This window comes from Labeo rohita, chromosome 24, assembly GCF_022985175.1.
Source record: "Labeo rohita strain BAU-BD-2019 chromosome 24, IGBB_LRoh.1.0, whole genome shotgun sequence".
NCBI lineage: Eukaryota > Metazoa > Chordata > Actinopteri > Cypriniformes > Cyprinidae > Labeo > Labeo rohita.
Window position 1 is genome coordinate 4,892,597 of NC_066892.1, and position 26,965 is coordinate 4,919,561.

At 33.3% G+C, this 26,965-nt stretch overlaps 1 protein-coding gene across 1 annotated transcript in view; it reads left to right on the top strand.

Annotated features, from left to right (window-relative positions):
- Positions 1 to 26,965, top strand: part of spidr (scaffold protein involved in DNA repair) — a 69,447-nt gene that overhangs the window by 12,521 nt on the left and 29,961 nt on the right. The window contains exons 6-10 of the mRNA XM_051097529.1: positions 1,171 to 1,394; positions 4,824 to 4,918; positions 6,920 to 7,097; positions 18,699 to 18,909; positions 21,492 to 21,703. Coding sequence (XP_050953486.1) covers positions 1,171 to 1,394; positions 4,824 to 4,918; positions 6,920 to 7,097; positions 18,699 to 18,909; positions 21,492 to 21,703 — 920 coding nt within the window. The remainder of the gene's footprint in view (positions 1 to 1,170; positions 1,395 to 4,823; positions 4,919 to 6,919; positions 7,098 to 18,698; positions 18,910 to 21,491; positions 21,704 to 26,965) is intronic.

The following is a 26,965-nucleotide window of genomic DNA, read 5'->3' on the forward strand; positions in this document are numbered from 1 at the left end:
GATTTTTATGAGGCAGACCTTGAAATAGAGGCTGCAGATTTTCAGATTGTATTTGACCTTGAGCCTTGATGCTCATGTGGATGATTCAGGTTCGAATCTGACGTATCATATCCTTATTTCTCGTGTATTGTATTCCTTCCTTGTCAGTAAAAAGTTGCAAAAGCCCCAAAATAAAATAGAAAATATCTTTTAAATTAAACTACATTTTATTTATTTTTTTAGTTTTAGTTTTAATTTTAGTTTCTTTTTTTTTGTTTAGCTTTTAATCTTTTTTTTTTAATATATTTTTTCATTAAGTTTAGTTTTTCTGTTTAATATTTATAGTTTATATATTGCATAAATAAATAAATAAATAAATAAATAAATTTGTTAGTGTTCTTTCATTGCATATGATGTTCTTTAATAAGTCATATGTATATACTGTTTTTTTACGATATTATAGTGTTTATTGATATTTTGAACTAGCTTTTATTTTATATTTCCAGTTTTCACTTTAATTTTAGTTTACATTTTTGCTTTTTTCAGTTCTTTTGTCATTTTAATTTATTTTTTATAATATAAATTATTTTGCTTTTAATTTTTTCAATTTCAGATTTAGTTTTAGTCATTTTAGTACTTAAACCTATTTTATTATTGGTTGTTTAACATTTCTATTATTTAATTTACTTTTTTAATGTATTTTTTTATTTTAAGCTTAGTTTTCCATGTGATATTCATATTTTATATATTGAATAAATAAATAAATATAAATAAATAAATGTCTTAAAATGTTCTTTCATTGTATATGATATTATAGTGTTTATTAATATTTTGAACTTTCTTTTTATTTTCATTTTTAATATTTGGATATTTATTTTTATATTTCCAGTTTTCATTTAAATTTTAGTTTAAATTTTTGCCTTTTTTTTACTTGTCATTTGTGCTTATTTTTTATAATATGGAATTGTTTTGCTTTTAATTAATTTTTATTTTGGATTTACTTTTTGCCATTGTAGTACCTTTTTTTTTTTTTTTTGCTGTACTATAGTGTTTATTTTTTATTTATTTTTTGTAATAGAAATTGTTTTGTAAAATAAAATCATTTGAAATATTGTTAATTAACAATAACAACACTGCTGTGGATAAAAGCATATCAGATGACTAAATGTAAAACTCTCCTCTCCTTTTTAGTCACCAGCCGTGATTTCAGACTACTCCTCTTACGACGATAACGATGAAGACCCAGAAGAAAGCAGAGCAGACTCTTCCCTTCTGGACGCCGCCGAGACCAGCAGGCAGTCGGTCAGCGAGTGGGTCCGATCCGCTCAGGCGATTCTTCAGACACCTCAGAAACAAACCCCCAAGAGCATCAAGACCCCAGAGGACTCGAGTAAAAAGAGGAGGAGGTTTGAAAGGTATGATCTATGGCGTTTGGATCTTAATCTTCATTTCAGTACAACCCCGTGCAAGATGAACTCAATTTATGAGTTCACTGACTGGCTTTATGATTGGGATTTATCGCCTTAACTGGCAGTAATCCTTCACACTGTTATTTATTCTTAATGGGGTTTTTTTGGGTTTTTTTCACAGTTTGACGTCAGGTTCACTCAAAGTTTCATATCAGTGTAAACACACAGAACACAAAAGGGTTCAAAGTCTAGGTGAAGTAGTTTAATAGTACATCCACACCCTTACCGTAAAAACCTGGTCAGCATGGTATCTGATTGGCTCTCAATTTTGTCACCTTATTTAATTTACCCAAGTATTTCCTCCTTTGCGCGCAAGAACCATGCATAAGTCTCTTTTGTCAGATATTACTCAGCAGATGCTTTCTAGTCACCATTAAAGACTGAGCCCAGCCCATTGTGTTTTTACCATAAATGAGTCGTTTGTCAGATTTTGTGAATGGGAGAGGCAGGACGTGTCGAGTTTGTTCCCTCACGGGGGAGCTGTGTCTCTTTTTGGCTCTTGTTTGTCCACCGCTCCTTCTGCTGACCCCCAGGCCTATTTGCAGGCAATCGCAGGATAGGTCACCCCTTGCCTGCTTGCCTGTTGATGCGGCTTTTATTGTGCTTTTATAGGACTACACACATAAATATTACAGCACACATAAAAACTACCACACACTCGTAAAAAAAAAAAAACCAAATATGTGTGTCAGAAACATAAATAAAGCAAATATGGAGCATGCCAAATGGAGCTGCTGTGGTAATGAGAAGAATGTAGTTTAACTAACAAGCCAGTAACAAATTTAAGCCTTTAAAGTTTTATTGAAGAAAAGATGTTTTGGTAATTATAGATCAGTATAATTTTCAGTGTGCAGTGACTATAAATTTCTTGTTCTATGGAGTTGAATCAGTTCACTCTCGATTCAGTGACATTGGTTCTGATTGATTCTCTATTACTAAATTCTAGTTGATTCAAACAGATTCATTCTGTATGATTGATTTAAACTGATTCATTCTCTGTGATTCATTCTATTGGACGGATTCTAATTTATTGTTTAGCACTGATTTCATGGGATTGAATCTAATTGATTCTCTATGACTGATTCTGTGAGACTGAGTCTATTGTACTGATTGTATTCTTTGGATTTTTTTATGATCTAACACATGGGAATCATACTTTAGGATAGGTTCATTGTAAGTGATCCTGTAGAAATGATTCTGCATGGTGGATTTTACGACTGATTTGCAGTCATGCAGTTGATTATATTTTGATTTATTCTTTCTAAATGATTCCATTTTCATTTTATATAAATGATTCTGTGGGATTGATTCCATTTGACTGATTCAAACTGATTCTCTGATTTATTCTGTGGAACTGACTCTCTTTTTGATTCTGTCAAGTTGATTCAAATTGATTCTCCTGATGGATCTGATTCAACTAGTTGATTCTCTCTGTCTCATTCAATGTGACTGATTCGAGTTGATTCAGTCAGATTCATTATTTAATTCTATAGAAATTATTCTCATTTATCATTTATTTAATTTTATAGATTTATTGCATATAAACTATTCTGTGGGCTTGATTTTGTGTATCTGAATCTATAGGTTTGATTCTGTGTGACTGATTCAGCAATCAAGATGGTATAAATCACCCTGAATCAGTCACACAGAGTATGTGTTTGATTTTGAGTGACTTATTCTGTCTGTTTGATTTAATAGGTTTGATTCTGATTGTGATTTTGTGTGTGATTTTGTATGTCAAAATATTGATTTTTTTATATGAATGATTCTGTGGGACTGATTCCATATGACTGATTTTCTATGATTGATTCCATGCAACTGAATCTGTTTTTGATTCTTTGCAATTGATTCAAATTGATTCTCTGGTTTAATGAGACTGATTCTAGTTAGCTTTCTCTGTCATTCTGTGTGATTGATTCTAGCTGATTCAGTCAGATTCACTATTAAATTCTATAGAAATATTCTTTTTTTATTCTTTATCATTGATTTATGTGATTGATTTGTTGCATATAAACTATTCTGTGGGCTTGATTTCATGTAGCTGAATCTATAGGCTTGATTCTGTGTGGCTGATTCAGGAATCAAGATGGTATAAATCACCCTGAATCAGTCACACAGAGTATGTGTTTGATTTTGAGTGACTTATTCTGTCTGTTTGATTCAGTAGGTTTGATTCTGATTGTGATCATGTGTGATTTTTGAGTATCAAATTATTGATTTTATAAATGATTCTGTGGGACTGATTCCATATGACTGATTCAAACTGATTCTTTATGATCTATTCCATTCAACTGATTCTCTGTTTTTGATTCTGTGCAGCTGATTCAAATTGGTTCTCTGATTTAATGAGACTAATTCTAGTTAATTCTCTTTGTCTCATTCTGTGTGATCAGTTCTAGTTGATTCAGTCAGATTCATTATTGAACTCTATTAAAAATCTCATTTTTTCATTTATTCGTTATCATTGATTTTATGTAATTGATTCCTTGGGAGTTAGTGCATATAGAGTATAAATTATTCTCTAGGCTTGATTTCATGTAACTAAATCTATAGGTTTGATTCTTTGTGACTGATTCAGGAATCAGGATGGTTTAAATCACCCTGAATCAGTCGTACAGATTATGTGTTTGATTTTGAATGTCTGATTCCGTATGATTGATTCAGTAGGTTTGATTCTGATTGTAATCCTGTGTGATTTTGATTGTCAAAGTATTGATTCTGTATGAATTATTCTGTGGGACCGATTCCATGGGACTCATTTTAACTGATTCTCTGTGATTAGTTCAATGCAACTGACTGTTTTTGATTTAGTGCAGTTGATTCAAATTGATTCTCTGATTTGATGAGACTGATTCTAGTTAATTTTCACATTCTCATTCAGTGATCGATTCTAGCTGATTCAGTCAGATTCACTATTTAATTCTATATAAATCATTCTCTTTTATGCTTTATCATTGATTTTTAATGTGATTGATTTCTTGGGATTTAAAGGCATATATAAATTGTTGACTTTATTTTATATAAACAAGTCTGTAGATGTGATTCTGTCTGACTGATTCAGGAATCAGGATGGTTAAATCACCCTAAATCAGTACACAGATTATGTTTTTGATTCTAAATAATTGATTCTGTGTGATTGATTCAATAGGTATGATTCTGATTGTGATCATGAATGTGATTCTGAATGACTGATTTTGTGTTTGATATTAAATGTGTGTGATTTTAAATTTTTGTATTTGATTCTAAGTGATTAGCTTTAGAATGATTCTTTGCGATTCATTTGAATTCAGTTGATTCTGTTGGACTGATTCTGTGTGATTCTGTGTGATTCTGTGTGATTCTGTGTGATTCTGTGTGATTTCTCTTTCTCTATAGGGGAGGTCTCGCTGAAAGGCTGAACCGACTCCACAGCAGACAAAGATCGGCCATCAGCTTCTGGAGACATCAGTGCAACTCAACCACATCAGTTGGTACGACACATCCAATCTAAATCATGTCTGTTTATGTGAAGACTCAATTAAGGGCTGAATGTCAGATCATTAGTGGTTAGTTCTCTCTTTCTAACCACTAATGAAAATATTATCAGTAGCACTTTCACAATTAAAAAACTGACATTGTTTCATTCGAATACTGCCAATGTCAGATCTGACCCAAAGAATACGCCAGGAAATAATTTAACCACCAACCCGCAGTTTTCATATTTCCATAACTGCTTGTCATGCTTGATGAAATGTGCTGAATATTCCAGCGATGAGATCTCACCGTGTACAGTTGGAGGAGTAGGAGGCTGTGAAAGCACGCTTGTTTCAGGTGATTCAGGTGACAATAGGATGTAATTGTCTCGCAGCCAAAGCGACAGGAAACCACAGACACAAACACACTGCAGACAATGTCACACACCTTACGTTTTCATTTTCCATGGTATAACGGATTTCTTTTTAAACAGTGCCCTACTAAGGGTCTTCAGCGTGTGTAGGTATGTTTGTGTGGAGGTTTAAAGAAGTTAATGTTTCAGTTGACGGTGGAAATTCAAGAGAAAATGTAAAATGATATGAGGAAATTAAATGTGTGTGATGCATTGACAGTGCAAAACAGGGTTGTCATTATTAGAATTAAGTAAAACTAAATGTTCATTACTTGAAATAAAATGCACATTAAATATATTAAAAATATATCTGAAAAACTTTATTTCAGCTACTATAGTTGCCAAGCCAACATGTCTAATTTTTGAAGTACTGAAATAACACGCTAAATAAACTAAAACATATTTTTTATAAAACAAATAAATAAATTACAATAATAAAAGTTTTGGGAAGTTTTTAAATATTATCATAATTTAAAAAAATGTTGACTGCAGTTGTTATTAATGTAAACATTTTTAAATCTCAAATTTATATTGCTTTAATATTCTAGTTCTGAATGTCTGTCTTTCCACATCTACTGATTCATTGCATTCTTGTACATGTAATGTTAGCTGACTAAGATGAACTCTGAATTTAGTTCTCAAGCATTTTTATTTTTTGTTTTTCATTCACGATTGCATGTGGAAAAATGATTTAGGATGACTGGACATGGTTTATAGACAGCTTTGCAACTGGCATAATTCCTTAGAAAATTCCACAGCCTAAAGAACGCGTCTCCCACTCATTGCAAGATTTATTTTTATCTGTTTTTTTTTTACATGCAACATATTTGTTCTTGTGTCTCATGCAACAGCTTGTTCCTTTCCTTTTCACAGTCATGCATAGTTATTTAGTACGGTTTCCTTTCAAAAAACTAAAAAAAGCCAGTGTTCCTTGTGTTTTTGTTTTGCATGCGATTGCATGGAGTAAGTGTAGGCTGTTTCTCTCCCTGCTTGAAATATTTCTCCAAAATTTCCATTACACATTGCTCTTCTCTGAAATCTTGGCTGTGCTTGCCATGATTTCAGCTGAGTCAATTGTGTTCATGTGTCCAATGGAGGGGGCCAACTATTCCTTGAACAGTCAGCATGGGAATATATCCCGTCAGAGTGCTGGATTTTATTTCATTTCCTCAGAACTGACTGAAATGAAAAACTTGAAGCCGCGCCAGGGTTTAGTTTTCACTGCATAACCCAAAATATCCTGCTGCTGTTATTCATTTACTGGGCCTGTATTGTATGTGTGCTGTTTTGCAGAACTTAATGACTTTGAGAATGAAACTGTCTTTCGGACCTGCACATTTTGTCAAATTTAAAGCTTACTTCCAGGCTAACTGTCCATGCTACTATATTAAAAGTTGTTCAATCAGTCCTATTTTAAATTAAGCTACATTCAAAACATTTGTTCCTAATATAAGCAGAGATTTTGATGGAAGAAAACTAATGTTGTCTAAAATAACTTCATTAATTACTCACTCTTATGTCGTTCCAAACCTGTAAGACCTTTGTTTTAACCAAGTTTCAAATTTTGATTGCATTCCTTTAAACTGTATTTTTTTTTTATTCCAAGCTGACAAGCCAGGGGTCCTGATGCTGAGGATTCTGGGAGTTCGGGAGGAATGTGGAATGCAGGCCGCTGTGTGTGACAGGCTGCCGGAAGGAGAAACGTGTGTGGCTCTTTTCAGCAAAGACACGGCTGCCCAGCTACAGCCTGCACCCGGAGACATCGTCCACATTTACCCACCATGGTGAGAGTCCTGTTCCTTACCACTTCAACGTAAAATATCAGAAATAGAGTTTGTTTATTATTCCTGATGATTAGGGCTGCCCCTAGTGACTGATGACTAGTAGTCATTCATTTTAAGCATTAATCGACTATTACTCATACATAGGGCTGGGCGATATGGCCAAAAAATGATCACAATCATTTTTTTTCATATCTGTCCGTATCGATTATTATCACGATAAATGTCAAAATGTTATGTCTTTTAAGTTTAAAGGCAGATTTTTGCTACAATGTGAAAGTTTTAAAAACCACACAGTTAAATGTGGCTTTAAAATATTCTTTATGGTCAGAACATGACAAACGCTTCATATTTTTTTGAATTCCTGACACTTTTTTCAGTCATTTTTCATTAACAACATAAATATCTTAATAGGAAAAAAAATTGTAAAAAAAAAAAATTGTAAAAACTGTAAAATATTGTTTCAAATCAAGAAACAGGTTTGTGTTACCTGATAATATTAATAATAATACTAAAACATTTTTGTTGTCTTTTAGCAATACACATTTGATAGTAGCTTGAGTTCGGATGCAGATGTAGATTTATGTTCATTATCAAAATCAGTGATATCTGTAAAAACTGTAGCAACCTCATTTTTATGTGGTGAAATTTAATTTTTCTGATTGTTTGAGTTATAAAAAATACTGTAATTATATTCCATTACTCGTCCTTCCATGTCTACATTAATAATATAATAAAATTCGACACAAATATACCCACATTTCTAACACAATACCACTGTGCAGTTAGTGCTACTTAAATGATGGCGATTTGTAGATTTAAAAGCTTTCTCACTGTCTCGTTGCGCACAGTGTTTCTCCTGTTTGGCAGCGCTGTTTTATCTGGCTATAAACCAAGTCATTTGTGTTCTTCACTGAATTCAGTTTGAACTTTGATCCAAACAGATAAACGGTCTGAGTGGCGCGTTTTGACTAGCGTTTTTTTGTTTCGCCTTTGCTGCATAAACATTATATCGAACATTTATGGAACTCTTGTTATCGTTTAGGAAATTAATATCGCATAATTATCGTTATCGATTTATCGTCCAGCCCTGGTCACATGTTTATTACTAAACCATATAAATCATAATAATGAATCTTTAATTGCCTACAAGTGCTCAAGCACACACAAAAACGCTTGCAACTGTGCAGATATAATAATTATGAATGTGTCAGGGAAAAACAGCAAGGAGAATGCATCAATGTTTTAACAATTTATTGATAAACTAGCGCTTTCTTTGTTTTTGGCTTAAGAGATGAAGTTGGCGACGCTTGTCATCTCCGTATTTGAACTGGTTCATTTAAAAAAAGACATTTCACTCTCTATAGATATATTTTTCATGTCGTGAGTTTCGAACTTTAACGTTTAAGTTCACAGAGACCGAGACGACAGAAAGCACATCCTGTGTACTTTCATTATTTTACAAAAGCGCAATGTTTCGTTGTTATTGTGAGTGCACACAAAAAAACAATTTCGAAAGATGTAAAACTCTTATCTGTATGACCAAAAATTGATTATTTATTGATTACAGACATAATACCCTTGATTTTGACATTAGTTTAAAAACATTTATTTATTAGTTTAAACAAAGCTGTAACCCTAACTAATAAACTTTACTTGTATTATGGACTTTTGTGATGCCTCAAGATGTGTGGATTGCTAAGGAAAGGAGTATAGTTTACATTTACTTGTGATTAGACTGAATTTTCATCCAGCAAATCATAAAATGGGGGGAAAAATCACTTTTTAATCACCCAGAATACCCTAGCAACCACTCGCAACAACTTGCAAGTTCTAGTTATATCAGATTATTTTTATTAGTTACTCAGATTTCAATAAATATGGTTATATTAACCCTGTAAAGCCTACTGTATTGTATTTAATATGCAAATTTCTGTAGCCTTCTGTAGCCCACAAAGGTAGTAAGGACATTGTTAAATAGAAATGGTTCATCCTTAATTTTATGAAGCTATGAGAATACTTTTTGTGCACAAAGAAAGCAAAAACTACAATTTTATTTAACAATCAGTCTTCGAGTGTTCACAAGAGTACCATGACACATGTATACAAGCTGAGGAAAAAGCACACTGTACATAAAACAGACTTTGTAAACATGTCTGAAAATTTCGACAGACAGTACGACTTGCAGAATATACAGATGATGAACTAAGACAGATGGACGTTCTTCATCAGAACACTGACTCCTGCGTCAGCAGCACCACACGTTTTTTGTCTTTGCACACAAGAAGTATTCTCATAGCTTCATAACATTAAGCTTGTACCACTGATGTCACATGGACTATTTTAGTGATGTCCTTACTATCTGTCTGGGCCTTAAACGTGTCAGTTGCATTGCTGTCTATGCAGGATCAGAAAGCTCTTGGATTTCATCCAAAATATCTTAATTTGTGTTCGGAAGATGAACAAAGGTCTTAGGGCTTGGGAACCGCATGAGGATGAGTAATTAATGACTGTATTATCATTTTGGGGAGTAATATCCCTTTAAAAGTGTAAAAACTTGTACAGAATCTATAATATATCTTCAGTCGTATGACTGATCATTTACATATTTTAGCAAGTAAAAGACCTTTTAATATAATTCTAATGCCCAGCCTTTTTGTGAAGGTGAAGTAAATAGTAATTTGATTAAAGAATAACTTTTATGTTGATATTAGTATTTCAAGGTAACCACTTACTAGACTGAAGCAGCTTAGGTTAACTATAAAATACAAGTTTAAAAAATGATGAATCAGGCTTTAAAGCACTGTTTATATTTGTCAATCATCATTGTATTGCATTGCATTATATGTTTTGCCCCCCCCACAATAAAAACCACAGAGGTTTGGTCATAAAACTAAGCATTTAAATATCATCTTACCAAGACGTATTATTTAGAGATATAGAATGACAACTAATATTTATATGCATTTTATGTAAGTAGTCTGGTATACGGTTATAAAGATCTCATTGTTTAAAATTATAACCTATCAGAATTTCATTTTACTTTATGGGCATATAAATATAAGCAACTGCGCCAAATTGCATGTTTTTGCTCATTTTGCGGCTCTAAATAAAATTGGGCTTTTTTTCCCTGGAGTACGAGTTCCTTTTTCCCATGTATTATACTATATGAGCCATGAAAACCTGGTGCATTAAATATGATGCTCAACAAAAGCTTATATGCATTTTTTTTGTCTATAAATGTCCTGACTGTTGTTTTTTTCTGTGTGTGTGTACGAACAACCAGGTTTACAAACTTTTTATTTATTTTTTTATGTATGTGACCCTGGACCACAAAACCAGTAATAAGGATCAATTTTATAAAATTGATGTATGATTTGTTAGGATAGGACAGTATTTGACTGAGCTAGAGCTATTTGAAAATCTGGAATCTGAGGGTGCAAAAAAAAGTCTAAATATTGAGAAAATCGCCTTTAAAGTTGTCCAAATGAAGTTCTTAGCTATGTATATTATTAATCAAAATTACATTTTGACATATTTACAGTAGGAAATTTACAAAATATCTTCATGGAACATGATCTTTACTTAATATCCTAATGATTTTTGGCATAAAAGAAAAATAATTTTGACGCATACAATGTATTTTTGGCTATTGCTACAAATATACCCGTTCTACTTAAGACTGGTTTTATGATCCAGGGTGACATATATCATATAGTTAGTAAAATATTTAAAGTTTCCACATTTTTTCCTAATGAATTTTCTGACTTGTTTTGCCCGCTGGCATTTTTCCCCACTCAATTTCATCATAATTTGATCAACTCGAGACTAGATTGCTCGTTTTGCACGGCATTGACGCACATCTCCTTATACCTTCTGCGGTAATTTGTGATGAATCACCATTCGAGCAGTAAGCCGCAGGTTGGCAGGAACAGTCTTGCCGTGTGCAGCCGTGTGTTTTGCACTGAGCTGATAAGAACGAGAGGCCTGCGGGGCTGAAGGTGAGAGGGACAGACGAGCCAGTCTCCATCTGTGTGGGAGGACCACAGATCCGTGAATCGGTCCAAACCGGAGAGGCCAGGACTCGCCGGAAGCCAAGGCCCCTCCCCTCTCGCTCCCCCCCGTATCGCCCCCATGTAGCGTAGCTCCCACGTCATTCCTCAGCTCCAGGGAATGGCCTGCATACCTCTTCCTGGCAGCTCTGAGCTCATTTCCAGCAAGCCGGGAAAAAACATCGCTGGATCCTTTTTCTTCCCTCGCCTTTTTTCCTTCTCTGGGTTTTTTTTTCTTTTTTTGAGAAAAGTTAGGCAGCGGATCACAATAACTGTGACAGAGGCCAGAGGGCCGAATAGAAAACACATGCGGCACAGTGTGTTGCTGGCACAGTTTCTCCTCTTGTCTCATTTTCTCTCTTTCTTTCTCTCCCCCTGCGGAGTGTTTGCTTTAAGGCCAGGCATAGTTGACCCTGGAAAGTCCAAGAGTTCATTTTACCCTGGAAAGTCCACAGGATCGACTCCAGTTCGGCCCCCTTGGTTTGCAGCAGATGATAGCGTTTTACGTATCGTCAGATGTATTTAAAAACTTGCGGGAAGTTGATTAATGTAGACGTGGAATTTGTTAGTGTCAAACACATAAAGCGTTCTGAAAAGGTTTTGACGATTTCCAGTCACTTGTTTGGTTTTTGCAGCTCTCTGAAGTAGTCATGCGGTGTGACACAGGGTTGGGCAAAATTCCAGAGTTAACAATTGACTTCCTTTCAGTTCATCAGGTGGAGTTTAATTGATTCAGCCACAGCCCACAGGAAGTTAAATCGGAATTAAATTATTCAGATATTTAAATACTAGTACAAGTTCCTAGGTTCATTTCAAACAGCCAGTAAAACCTTTACAGTTTAGAAACTTCTTTAAATGTAGGCAGACAGGGTTTTTCATGCCAAACCCTTGTTTTCTAGTTAAAAACGACATGAAGTTCAAGTCAAACTAGATAAAAAAAATAAATAAAAAAAAAGTTTGTCAAGACAAACTTTGAAGTTGGCTTGAGAAAGCCTGAATGGAAAGTTTTAAAAGTTTTCAGAAATAGATTGACATTTAAAGTACTTTTAAAGCTTAAAGCTTGAATGTTTTGAAGACTAATTTGTCAGGTAGATAAATTAGCTAGCATGATTACCATGATTAGCATGTTGCTAGCATGTTGTTAGCATAGTTAGCATGTTAATAATGTGTTGCTAGCAAAATGAGCATGTTACTATCATGATTAGCATGTTGTTAACATGTTTCTAGCAGGATTAGCGAATTACTAGCATGTTGCTAACATGTTATTAGCATGTTGTTAGCATGTTTAACATGTTACTAGCATGCCAGCATGATTAGCAAGTTACTAGTATGTTGTTAGTATGATTCTAGCATGATAAACATGTTACTAGCATTTTGTTAGCATGACTCTAGCATTATTATCAAGTTACTAGCATGTTTCTGGCATGATTAACATGTTGTTTACATGTTTCTAGCATGATTAGCAAATTACTAGCATGTTGCTAGCATGATTTTATCATGATTAGTGTGTTGCTAGCATGTTTAACATGTTACTAGCATGTTAGCATAATTAGCAAGTTACTATCATGTTGTTACCCTGATTCTAGCATGATTAGCATGTTGTTAACCTGTTTCTAGCATGATTAGCAAATTACTAGCATGTTGTTGGTATGATTCTAGCATGATTAGCATGTTGCTAGCATTATTTCAGCATGATTAGTATGTTACTAGCATGTTTCTAGCAGGATTGGCATGTTAACATGATTAGCAAGTTACTAGCATGTTGGCATGATTCTGCCATGATTAGTGTGTTACTAGCATGTTGTTACTATGATTCTAGCATGATTAGCAAGTTTATAACATGATTAACAATTACTAGCATTTTGTTAGCATGATTCTAGCATGATTAGCAAGTTACTAGCATGTTTTTAGCATTATTAGCATGTTACTAACATGTTGTTAGCATGATTAGTAAGTTACTAGCATTTTGTTAGCATGATTCTAGCATGACTAGCATGTTGCAAGCATGATTTCAGCATTATTAGTATGTTACTAGCATGTTTCTAGCAGTATTGGCATGTTAACATGATTAGCAATTACTAGCATTTTGTTAGCATGATTCTAGTATGATTAGCATGTTATTAACATGTTTCTAGCATGATTAGCAAATTATTAGCATGTTGTTAGTATGATTCTAGCATGATTAGAATGTTGCTAGCATGATTTCAGCATGAATAGTATGTTACTAGTATGTTTCTAGCATGATTGTCATGTTAACATGATTAGCAAGTTACTATCATGTTGTTACCATGATTCTAGCATGATTAACATGTCGCTAGCATGATTTCAGCATGATTAGTATGTTACTAGTATATTTCTAGCATGATTGGCAAGTTACTAGCATGTCGTTAGCATGATCCTACTACAATTAGCAAGTTACTAGCATTTTGTTAGCATAGTTCTAGCATGATTAGCAAGGTACTAGCATGTTTTTAGCATTATTAGCATGTTACTAGCATGTTGTTAGCATGATTAGCAAGTTACTAGCATCCCATTGTAAAATTACTTTGGAGACAAAACAAATTGCCAAAATTGTTTGTGTACGAAAGTGTATTTTTATATATATATATATATATATATATATAATATTATTATTATTATTATTATATTATTATATTATTATTATTTTTTTAAACATTTTTAATATATTATTATTATTATTATTATTATTATTATTAAATTATATATTATAATAATTTTAATATTTGTTTTCTATTTATTTTTTAGGTTTGTTTTAATATACATAAAGAACTGCATAGGCTGAACAGAGAAATTAACAGTTTGTGTTTCTAAGTATCCTTTTTAATCTTTGGTTTGTTTCTACCAAGTGATAGATGTATTTGCACTAAATGTTACAGTTTGATCAGATGCGTAGCTGTTAACAATGACAACAAATAATATGGGAAATATTTTCCTTTTCAATCTGATAAACACATTGTTATCTTAAAAATGTTCTTTTGCATATATAGTCTCAGTTTATTGTTTGAGAACCACTGACTTGGTGTACGTTTAAGTCTGAGTCAAAGATTGACAGTCATATAAACTGCTTTGAATTATGTTCATTGTACTGCTTTATTGAAGTGTTTCTGATGACCAACTTCCTTGCACATAAACACACACACACTGTTCCCAAGCTTCTTCACGGTTCAGCTATGAAGGAAATACCTGTCATCACTAGGTAGTGATTACACCTGTGCCGCACCCTCACCTGTTTTTGTCCGATCTGACGTCAACACACACGCTCTTGTTTGTTCTCGGACTTCCTGTACAGATCCACCGGAAATGCATTCACACGTATATCATGATCGTAATGATTATGTGTGCACTGAGATAAAGACTTGATTTTCTGTGCACCTGATCACCAAGACTTAGCTTTGTATTTTTATTTGCATATAATTTCTGAAGGTTTTTTTTTTTGTTTGCAGGAATCTAAAGGAATACTTATTTATTTCTTATTTTCTTATTAGTAGTAGTGTGATTAGTATCTCTTTTTATTAAATGATAGTAATTAAACAATGGTTTATAATCTTAAAATGTTTAATTATTCAATGAATATTTATAATTAAATATATGATTTTATAATTACTAAAGTATATACAATTATAATTATACATTTTAATTTGATAAACAATTAGTATTTTTATAAACAATTTTTAGTAATAATTTATTTACATCTTAGAGTAAGTCATCAAAACTAGTGTAAGTATAAGAAGTATGATATATATATATAACATTTATTTTATAGTTATAATAACTATAATATTATTATAGCAATAATATTAAATTATAACCATTCAATTTAATTTTACAAAAAAAATTATTTACTGAACTACAATAAGAAATATTTATTAATAATTTATCTACATCTTAGAATAATAAAGTCATCAATATATATATATATATATATATATATATATATATATAGTGTATAATTATAATTAAATGATGTTAAAATATTTAGCAATAATTTATCAGTCAAAACAAATCTATTGGAAGTTTGAGAAGTATGACTAAAAAAATGTCAATAAATACCAAAAAATGCACAAATGTGGATTAATTATACAGTACAATTAAATTTGAATTATACATGGAAAAATACTTTCTAATTTCTAGACTTAACAGCCAGCAAGAAAATCTTATTTTATTGTATTTTATTTTATTTTATTTTTGACCTGTCACTGTTGGATTGTCAAAGACTGAAATTTTCTTTCCTATTCTTCTGACGCTGACATCATTGTTTTATTTATTTTTTTTATTTTAATTATTTTATTTTATTTTATTTTATTTATTTATTTTTTGTTTTGTTTTGTTTTGTTTTGTTTTGTTTTATTTTATTTTTGATCTATCACTGTTGGATTTTCACAGCCTGAAATTCTTCTTACGCTGACAGCATTATTTTATTTTGTTTTTATATATTTGGATATTTTATATATTTTATTTTTGATTTGTCACTGTTGGATTGTCAAAGACTGGAATTTTCTTTCCTATTCTTCTTTGGTTTACAGCATTATTTTATTTAATATTATTTTATTTTTGACCTGTCACTGTTGGACTGTCAAAGACTAGAATTTTTTCTTTCCTATTCTTCTGAGGTTGAAAGCATTTTTTTTTTTTTTAATTAATTAATTTAATTTTATTTTTTTGACCTGTCACTGTTGGATTGTCAAAGACTGGAATTTTCTTTCCTATTCTTCTTAGTTTGACAGCATGTTGAAAAAAGCGCTTGTTTGCACTAGGGCGGAGAGGACCTCCACCTCTCCTGTGTAAACTTGCCTTTGCTGGCTGCCCTGGAGCCGCGCACTGTTGGCTGAAGTTCAGTAGGTTCAGTGTGATTACTCGTCTCTGCTGGCACCTGTTCAATTCTCTCTCAGGGCAGGATGATTTGAATGCTGACGTATGTGCTACGTCTCATGACATGAGCTCTGCAGGTCCCGGCTTGTAGTGGAGTGGAGGCCTCCGTTTATTAAAGACATGTTTGTTTGGAACAGATCTGTGACAAATTACCCTACAGTCAGCACAAGGATTGATCAGCGCTTTTGTAACCTAGTTCTGAGTAACTGCGAAGGGTACATTCCCATGCATTCATGACAGCACTTTAATGTATGTACTTACCAACGTGCAGATGTTTTCACAGAAGTACGTGTCGTTTGCAAGCTTTTGTCCCCATGTGCTTCATATCAATAACTAGTTGTAAACACTTTCCTGTACATGTTCCAGTAAGTCCTGCCTAATAGTGTAGATCTTTGCTGTTACAATAATGAAACTGATCATAGACCTTTATAGGGCTGCATAAATAATCAGGATGAAACTGAAAATTGCAAAATGGCTTAGTGCAGTTTTATTATTACATGTATGCATAAGGTATATTTTTTGTTTATACAGTTTACGGAAAAGCGTGAACTCCATCTCTGCATCTGCTTTGAGTTTGAGTCTCTTTAATGTGCATTTAGAAACTCAACATATGCCAACTATCTACCTATACTTGTAATAAGAAGTGCTTTGCAACAAAAAAAGAAACATTAAGGGCTCAGTGTTGTTTTTTTGTCAACATAAAAGTTTAGTGGTTGACTGTTCCTAAAAAGCCATAAATGTTATTGTAATTTTATGGTTGTAATATAATAGTGAAATAGTATAATTAAAAATAAATAAATAAATAATAATAATAATGGTAATTTTTTTCTTTTCTTTTCTTTTCTTTTCTTTTCTTTTCTTTTCTTTTCTTTTCTTTTCTTTTCTTTTCTTTTTGTAGTTTTAGTAGTAATAATTATTGTTTTAATAATTATTGTAATTGTTAAATATTGTTTTTCTTATTTTTCTTTTTAACTATTAATTATTATTATTATTTTCATTTTATGTGATGTAAAATAAAATTATTATTATTTTATTAATAAATGATCATTTTTCTTAGTGTTTTTTATTTGACAGTAAAATCAATTGCAAATTAATTTAGCAGTAAAATAATACAATAGCAGTCATTTATTATATTAGGTTATGTATTTGTCTGTTTATTCAATTATTTAGTTGTATTTTTATTAGTTTTTATTAGTAGTAATGATAATAAATGTTTTTATTATTGTTATTCATTTTTATTTTATTTATTTAGTCTTTTTTATTAAATACTCTTTTTATTTTACAGTGAATGTTATGGTTGTCATGAAATAATAATAAAAAAAGTATTTTATTTAATAATAAACAGTTGTTTTTATGTTTCTATGTAAAATATAATAATAATAATAATAATAATAATAATAATAATTATTATTATTATTATTATTATTATTATTTTATTTACTACTATTATTATTACTATATTAATAAATTATTTTATTTTATAATTATTTTTCCTAAACACTATTTTTTTATTTTGCAGTAAAATCAATTACAAATCTAAAAAATATTGCAATAGCAGTAATAGATTTCTTATTTTGGTTTATTTTGTCATTTTTATTAGTTATTTATTAGTAAAAATAATAATAATACATTATTTTTATTTTTAATGTATTGTTATTTTCATTTTATGGCTGTAATGTATAATAAAATAAATCTATTAACTATTAAAACAATTTTTTTTACAGTCAATATTACAATATTAATATCTCTTATTTTGGTTTATTTACTAGAATTTTATTTATTATTATTATTATTATTATTATTATTATTATTATTTTATAGTTATTTGGTATATAATTACAAAGTTTTGGGCAAATTGTGCAGCCCTACAAACAAGCACAGCAAACCTGTTTTTTTGTTGTTGTTGTTGTTGTTGTTTTTTTAACCTTGCAATCACACTTTTTATCAGCAAAATCACAATTCAACTTGTGCATCTCTAGCTCCCTCCCACCTAGGCAAAAACTAGTCTCATTTAGCCATCAGCGTAACATCTGGTCCACTTTGCAGCTCGTTTTCAACCATTTGAAAAGAAAAAAGATGAATAGTCCTTCAGAAGGACCCGTGTTTAGATGCCACTCTGTGTTGAATCATAACAAATTCACGTTTTTCTTTTGGCAAACAACATCTAACACTGCTTTTGTGTGTTTGTTCTCTTCTCTGTTACCAAGACGCACCAAGGCAGACCATTATCACAAGAGCACAGCTTGTTTCACAGTCAAACTGTTAGATGCCAAGTACAAAGTAATAGTGTCAAGTTCAGTGCTTTGATACAAACATGTTTTTAGACTGCCTGTGAAATGGAAAAGAGCATCTTTGTTGATCAGTCACTCACTAACAGTTGTTTTCCACCCAGAGAGGGCCGAGCTTGAGCGTTCGTGTGTACCTGAGGATATTTTGAGACTCTTTTATGTGTGTGAGAAGTGTGGAGGTGGTTGTGCTCGGCGAGACCGCTGTCAATCTATCAGCGTAGACACTAAAATCAATGCAGCTGAGTTTTATGAAGTGTCAAGCGGTCATAAAACCATCATGTGGCTTTTCCAAAAGATTTGATGTTTTCATACTGTAACTGTATTTCCAAAAACAACACATTGCAACCCTCAGACCTGTATTTTTGTCTCTCTAGGCAGAATCTGGTCGTGGAGGGTGACCGTTATCCCATAATTCTCAACACCCACTTCAGTCAGAAAGTGTGCGAGGAGACTAAGCCGAATAACGCAGGCGGTCCGAGAGCTGCGGTCGCTGTGGAGAAACTCAGACCTCCGCCGTTAACCAGGAGCCTGTGGCGGTCAGAGACGAGCCAAGTGTCAACCGAGACGTCCATTCCCTGTAAACAGGTTCGTCAGCTGTTCCCTCTCATGTGATCTCGGGAAGGAAACGAAAATTCCCAGAAGAGCGAGCGTCTATGTTAGATTTTGAATTCGGCCACACATAAAAATGTGTGAAAGTGCTGCTGGAATGGAGACAGCTGCCGCTTCCTGTGTGACACTCATGAGTGCGGATGATTTATGAGGGATGTTTTTTATACATAAATATTTGCTGTACTGTGAAAGCGAAGCCAAATTTTTCTGTTCGACAAGACTCTGGCGTAACGATTTTTTTTAAGACATTTGATGAATGAGGCTTTGCACTTTTTGTTCTTGTTATTGTACTGTTATACTCAAAATAACCAGTGCAGTTTTGTCCATGCAGAGTTCGTGTTGGTTGTAAACACATAAAGTGTTAGCCACAGTTTTCAAAATACTGAGTAAGTATCATCTGCTACTCTGAGATCATGTTGAGGTCTTATCAAAAATTTGAGCAGAGCAACAAAACACTTAAAGGGAGACTCCACCTAAAATCAGTTTTTTGTCATCATTTACTCACACCTATGTCATTTCAAAAATGAAACACATAAGAAGGTATTTTAAGATTTTTTTTCTTTTTAGAATAGAAGTCATTAGGCTACAGTGTTGCTGTTTCCCAATATTCTTCCATTTTATTTAATAGATTTTTTTTTATTTTTAGGTGGAGTATCCTGTTCAGTGTGTCTTGTCATATTGTCATTAACAGATACACTCTTGGATAGTTTCTTAAGCTCACCGATTCTGCATTTCTATGATAAAAACATTAAAACAGCAATAATGTGAAATATTATTATAATTTAAAATAACAATTTTCTATTTAAATATATTTTACAATGTAATGTATTAATGTTTTATTTTATCTTTTTAATTATTAACATAGTTATTCCTGTGATCAAAGCTGAATTTTCAGCATCATTATTTCAGGCTTTAGTGTGGAAGCCCATTTTCTACCACTGAATAAAAAATAAAAAAAGGTTTACATCTCACAATTCTTTAGAATTTATATCTTGCAATTCTTAGAAAAAAAAGTCATAATTGTCAGATATAAACGTGCAAACCTTAGAAAAAAGTGGCAATTGCAAGATATAAACTCGCAATTCTGAGAAAAAAAGTCACAATTGCAAGATATAATCTCAGTTCTGAGGAAGAAGTACAAATTCCGTGATATAAACTCAAATCTGAAAAAAAGCTGCAATTGCAAGATATAAACTCATAATTCTGAGGGGAAAACAATCACAATTGCGAGATATAAACTCGCAATTATGAGAACAAAAAGTTGCAATTGTGAGATATAAACTCAATTCTGAGAAAAAAAAAGTCGCAGTTGCAAAATATAAACTCAGTTCTGAGAAAAAAAGTCACAATTCCGTGATATAAACTCAAATCTGAAAAAAAAGCGGCAATTGCAAGATATAAACTCATAATTCTGAGAACAAAATTTGCATTTGTGAGTTATAAACTCAATTCTGAGGAAAAAAAAGTCATACTCCCAAGATATTAACTCAAGATGTTAAATTTTGAGGGCAAAAATTTTGCAGTTGCGAGATATAAACTCAAATCTGAAAAAAAAAGTTGCAATTGCAAGATATAAACTCATAATTCTGAGGGGAAAAAAACGCACTTGCAAGATATTAACTCATAATTCTGAGAACAAAAAGTTGCAACTGTAAGATATAAACTCAATTCTGAGAAAAAAAAGTCACAATTGCGAGATATAAACTCAAATCTGAAAAAAGAAGTTGCAATTGCAAGATATAAACTCTTTATAGATATAAACTCGCAATTCTGAGAACAAAATGTTGCAATTGTCAGATATAAATCAGTTCTGAGAAAAAAAGTCACAATCGCAAGATGTTAACCAAGTAATTTTGAGGCAAAAATTTTGCAGTTGTGAGATAAAAACTCGCAATTCTGAGAAAAAAGTTGCAGTTGCGAGATATAAAATCACAATTCTAAGGGAAATTTGTTGCAATTGTAAAATTTAAACTCACAATTCTGAGGAAAAAAGTTGCAATTTACATCCTCAGTTCTGATTTTATATCATGAAATTCTGAGAAAAAAAGTCAGAATTGAACTGTCGCAATTACCTTTTATTATTTAGTATTCAGTGGCAAAAATGGGCTTCCATACTTAAGTGTCAAAAGATCCTTCAGAAATCATTCCAGTATGCTGATTTGCTGCTCAAAAACATTTCTGATTATTATCAATGTAGAAAACAGTTGTGCTGCTTTATACTTTTATGAAAACCTTGATTGATTTTTCTGTTAGGATTCTTTGAGTAGAATGTTTAAAAGAAAAGCAACTATTTGAAATCTTTTGCAACATTACAAGTGTCTTTACTGTTACATTTGATTTTAAGTAGTGTAGAAGTGTACTTGGGGATCTGCAGTGAAAAAGAGACCATTAATTATTCATTTTCAGTAAGAGTGGCTGATTTGATGTGACATTGGTGACGCTGACTGCTGCTTTAATGAATTTGTGCTGCCGTTCTGTGGTCATTACGTAAAATTTATAAAAACACTGGTGTGTTTCGGAAAAAAAAAATGCTAACATTTCCATTTTTCCATCTTCAGGTCAGTGAGTTGAACAGACAAGGAGAGCGAAAGTGTCTGCTGGATGCAGTGGAGAATTGTGGGTCATCGGGCTCTCAGAGCGGTCCTGTTGAGGTGGTTGTTCAGAGGGTCTACTGCATACCTATCACCCAATCCCTTCACAGAGCTTCTCTCCAGCACAAAGCACTGGACAGACATCTATCAGAATCAGCACCCCCGCAACACATCGGCAGGTACAGGACCTCTGTTTTATTTCTCTGGTTTAATAAATGTATATGTTTATATAAAAAAACATATGTACCTGTATACACCACTGTTCAAAAGTTTGGTATTTGTGGGTCTCTTCTGCTCAGCATGGCTGCGTTTATTTGATTAAAAAAAAAACAGCAAAAGCAGTAATGATATGGATGTAACAATGCAACTTAAACCGGTTGAAAACTGATACAAATATGTGACTATTCAAAACGGTTTAGATGTTAAACGAATTGCGATACAGTTGGGGTGGGAGTTTAAATGGATGTATCTCTGAGGTGAACTGACTGTCTAAAAGATTTTGACTCTGTATAATGCATATTAAAGTTGTTTACAGTACAGTAACCAAAGAAACATTGCATTGCTGCTGTTCCATAAGCGCCACCTGCTGGCAAAGAGTAACTTTGCGTTTTCATTCAGCCCGTTTGCTCTTTTTGTTTCGTTTCACTAAACTAAAATCAGAGCATTCTGCTTTTGCATTAGATTTGGAAACTTTATAATCTAATTTAGATTAAAAACTGCTCATTCTGCATCTATGCAGCATTTTTGTTTGGATTGTGGTTAAAATGCAATGGTTGCCTCAAATGGAAAGAGCTTAGGCAAAGCCTTTGTTTATATGAAGAGATTTCTTTGATTTGTGTTATTTATTTATTTGATTTGGGGTTTGTTTTAAATTTTCAGTTTTGTTATTTGACCTATTTCAGTTTAGCAAAGAAATCTGCAGCATTTTGTCCTAACAATAATAAAAGGACACCTTTTCATTTATGATTTGTCTTTTGTGAGTCATATCACATCTTGAGTTGAGTGAATCGTTACATCCTTAAGTAATACTGCAATGTATTGCATATATTATAGTGCAATTCAAAGTAGAAATCTCTTTTTAATATTATAAATGTCTCACTTTTTATCATTTTCTTTTCGTAAAAAATATTTTCTGCCCCCAGACCTTTGAACAGTAGTGAGTACCTGCACATAGAATATTGTTTTTAGTCAAAAAGCAAAAGCATATTTAACATAAATATTTTATTTTTCTGTTCCTTTTTTAAATTCAAGTTTATTAGGCCTATAGCTCTTTTTTCACAGTTCACACCGTTTCAAATCAGCTTTACAGAACTTCAAAGCAGCTTTACATGCTTTCATTGTAATACCTTAATGCTATAAATACTCTCATTTTTGCCATTTTAATACTTTAATTTTAATACTTTAATACTATAAATACTGTAATTTTTGCAGGGTTTTTTTTTTGGCATTTTCACTCTGTAACCGTTACAAGCACAGACGCTTGAGCTCTATGTAAATAAATACAACGTGCAATTTATCAGTGACTTTCCTTATCCAGTAACCAGCCCAACCAGTTTAACCAACCAGTTAACAGTTAGATCTCAAAACCTTTGCTCTAATTTTCTTCTAATAAAATGTACTGTATGTGAATTCATTGGAAATGTGCTTGAGGACATAATTAAACACATTAATAGGTTTGTCACGTCCAAATCAAACAGAGTAGTGAACATCAGTAGATGTAGAATGTGCTTCAATGCACTGTCATCTTTGTACGTGTTTTACGAGATGTGTCGTTTGTTTGCTCTGTGTTCCAGTGCGGTATAATTAGGCCATTGTCTGTTCTGAACTACACTGTTAAAGCTCCAAGAGGTCAGTCTCCTCATGGAGTGATAAATGGTGAGAGAGAGCAACTTTGCTCCATATTCTGTCAATGACTAACCAAACAACCCCTCCCAGTACACAGAGTCCTCTCTCTTTCTCTCTCTATCTCTCCGTCTTTCTCTGCCTCGCGCAGTTCTCTCAGCCATATGGTACAACTCTACAAACTCTAATTGAGCCCAGCGATGTCAGTGATCCATAGCCACACGCTTCTCAGAAAAAAGGAAATAAAGGACAGAAAGTGAGAGTGAGAATGTGCCTTGCAAGAAAAAAAAAGTTTGACATATGGCCCTAAATCTGGAAAAACATGAGTGTTTATCTATGTTTATAAAGAGTTGTTTCCAGGGTGTTGCTATGCAGTCGCTGTAGTGTTTTGTCCTTTTTTTTTTTTTTTTTTTTTTGTAGCACATCGCTGTGTAATTGTTGGGGTGTTCTGAGTAGTTTTAGTATGTTGCTATGCAGTTGTTCTGCCAGTTTTTTAATGTGTTGCAAAGGTGTTTTGAGCTGTTTTAGCATGTTGATCTTGCTCCAAATAAATCACTACTGCACATACTTGGGATCCAAATGAATCACTACTGCATAGACTCAGGCTCCAAATGAATCACTGAGCAGACTTGTGCTCGAAATGAAACGCTACTGCACAGACTCGGGCTCAAAATGAACCATTACTGCGAAGATTCGGGCTGGAAATGAATCACTGCTGAGCAGACTCAGACTTAAAAAGATTCACTGAGCAGACTTGTGCTCCAGTAGAATCACTACTGTGTAAACTCGGGCTCCAAATAAATCACTACTGCACAGACTCGGGCTCCAAATGAGCGACTACTGCGCAGACTCAGGCTCCAAATGAATCACTATTGCTCAGACTTGGGCTCCATATTAATCACTGCTGTCCAGACTCAGGCTCCAAATGAGCCACTTCTGTGCCGACTCAGACTCCAAAAGATTCACTACCGTGTAAACTCAGTCTTCAAATGAACCACTTCTGTGCTGACTCAGACTCCAAATGATTCACTACCGTGTAGACTCAGTCTTCAAATGAATCACTACTGCCCAGGCTTCAAACGAACCACTACCGCTCAGATTCGGGCTCCAAATGAATCACTACTGCCCAGGCTTCAAACGAACCACTACCGCTCAGATTCGGGCTCCAAATGAATCACTACGGCTCAGGCTCGGCTCCAAATGAACCACTGCTGCTCAGGCTTGGGATCCAAGCAAATCCCTACTTTGCAGATTTGGGTTCCACGTGAAACACTACTGCACCGACACGGGCTCTAAATGCATCACTACTGAATGAATCACTGCTGCTCAGACTTGGGCTCCAAATGAATCACTACTGCACAGACTTGTGTGCCAAATAACCACTACTGTACAAACTTGGGCTCCAAATGAATCACGGCTGTCCAAACTCAGGCTCCAAATGAACCACTGCTGCACCAACTAAGCCTCCAAAAGATTCACTACTGCGCAGACTCAGGCTCCAAATTAATTACTACTGCTCAGACTTGGGCTCCAAATGAATCACTGCTGTTCAAAATTTGGGCTCCTAATGAATCACCACTGCTCAGACTTGGGCTCCAAATGAATCACTGCTGTTCAAACTCAGGCTCCAAATGAACCACTGCTGCGCCAACTCAGACTCCAAAAGATTCACTACTGCGCAGATTTTGGCTTCAAATGAATCACCACTGCGCAGACTCGGGCTCTAAATGCATCAGGGAGGACATTTTGGCTTCACTTTTCTGCAGTTGAGGAAAGCAAAGATGCAGTCTATGCTTGTTAGAGTTGAAAGAAGTAGTTTAAAGAAAGAAAATCCAAAGTTTCTGTGATTATTCCTTTCTCTTCAATGTTTCAGTTTTCAATTATGTAAGATTTTTTTGCCTGTTCTATCATCGCCAGGTGAAAATTAGTTGCTTCATACTTTGAATTCTTTTTAAACTGCACCCATTGATATAAATATAAATGCTGTGTCACAATGACATAGAAGGAAAGTGTAAGGGTTAGTGAGAGTTTGTTAAAAACAACTTTTTTTTTTTTTTTTTGTTGTTGTTTTTACAACAGTCATATAGGCATCAGTTGCCTAATGAGAATATCAAGCAGGTTCAGCTGTGCTTTCATAAATCAAATTAATTATATTCCTGCATGCTTTCAAAGTGACACAAGTGGTACTTGGTTGGTTTAAGCATGTCTTGGATAAATAAATATGACTCTAAAACCACTAGTAGAATGATTCATTGAATCATTCATTCAAATGATTTGTATAAAACAACTGATTTGTTTAGAAACTAAGCAAGTGACTGTATATCTGTATATCTGTATGAATCATTGAATCACTGACTCAAATGATTTATTGAAAAACCGATTTGTTCACAGGAACGAAACACTACAGTGTTGCTCTGAGATGCACAAATGTTCTACTCCGGCTTTGTCTAGAACTATTTTTGTTGGCAAAATAGAAAAAAAGACAATATTGTGTCTAAAATGTAACTTGTACTCTTGTATAAAATCAATTTCACATTCACGATCACGCCCACACGCTGATATTCGGGAAAACTCCTTGCTTGTTGTACTATTACTAAACTTTATGATATCTTACTAAAAACACAAACAGGGACATTTTTGTCCTCATAACCTGAATTCTAAGAGCATTCTACACTCTTAAAGGAGAAGTCCACTTCTAAAACAAAGATTTACTTATAATGTACTCACCCCCTTGTCATCCAAGATGTTCATGTCTTTCTTTCTTCTGTCGTAAAAGAAATTGTTTTTTGAGGAAAACATTTCAGGATTTTTCTCCATATAATGGACTGATATGGTGCCCCGAGTTTGAACTTCAAACGATCCCAAATGAGGTTGTAAACGATCCCAGCCGAGGAAGAAAGGTCTTATCTAGCAAAACGATTGCTTATTTTCATTAAAACAATACAATTTAAATACTTTTTAATCTCAAATGCTCGTCTTGCCTTTCTCTCCTTGAACTCTGTGTATTCTAGCTCAAGACAGTTAGGGTATGTCAAAAAACTCCAAATGTATTAAGTGAACATGCAAAGAAGATCAAACACCCTTAACAAAAAAGGTAAAACAGTGATATAGGGCGATTTTGAAGTTGAGGGAGAACATGAGATGGGAGTTTTTCGACATACCCTAACTGTCTTAAACCAGAACAAAAACAGTCCAGGCAGAGTAAGACAAGACGAGCATTTGGCATCAAAAAGTATATAAATTGTATTATTTTTATTCAAATAACTGATCGTTACGCTAGATAAGACCCTTCTTCCTTGGCCGGGATCATTTACAACCACATTTGGCATCGTTTAAAGCCGCATTTAAACCGAAATCGGGGCACCATATCAGTCCATTATATGGAGAAAAATGCAGAAACGTTTTCCTCAAAAAACATAATTTCTTTATAACTGAAGACAGAAAGACATGAACATCTTGGATGACAAGGGGGTGAGTACATTATATGTGAATCTTTGTTTTGGAAGTGGACTTCTCCTTTAAAAATAAAGGTTCTTTATTGGCATCAGTGGTTCTATGGAACCTTTTAAATGCAGAAAAGGTTCTTTATAGTCGATTTT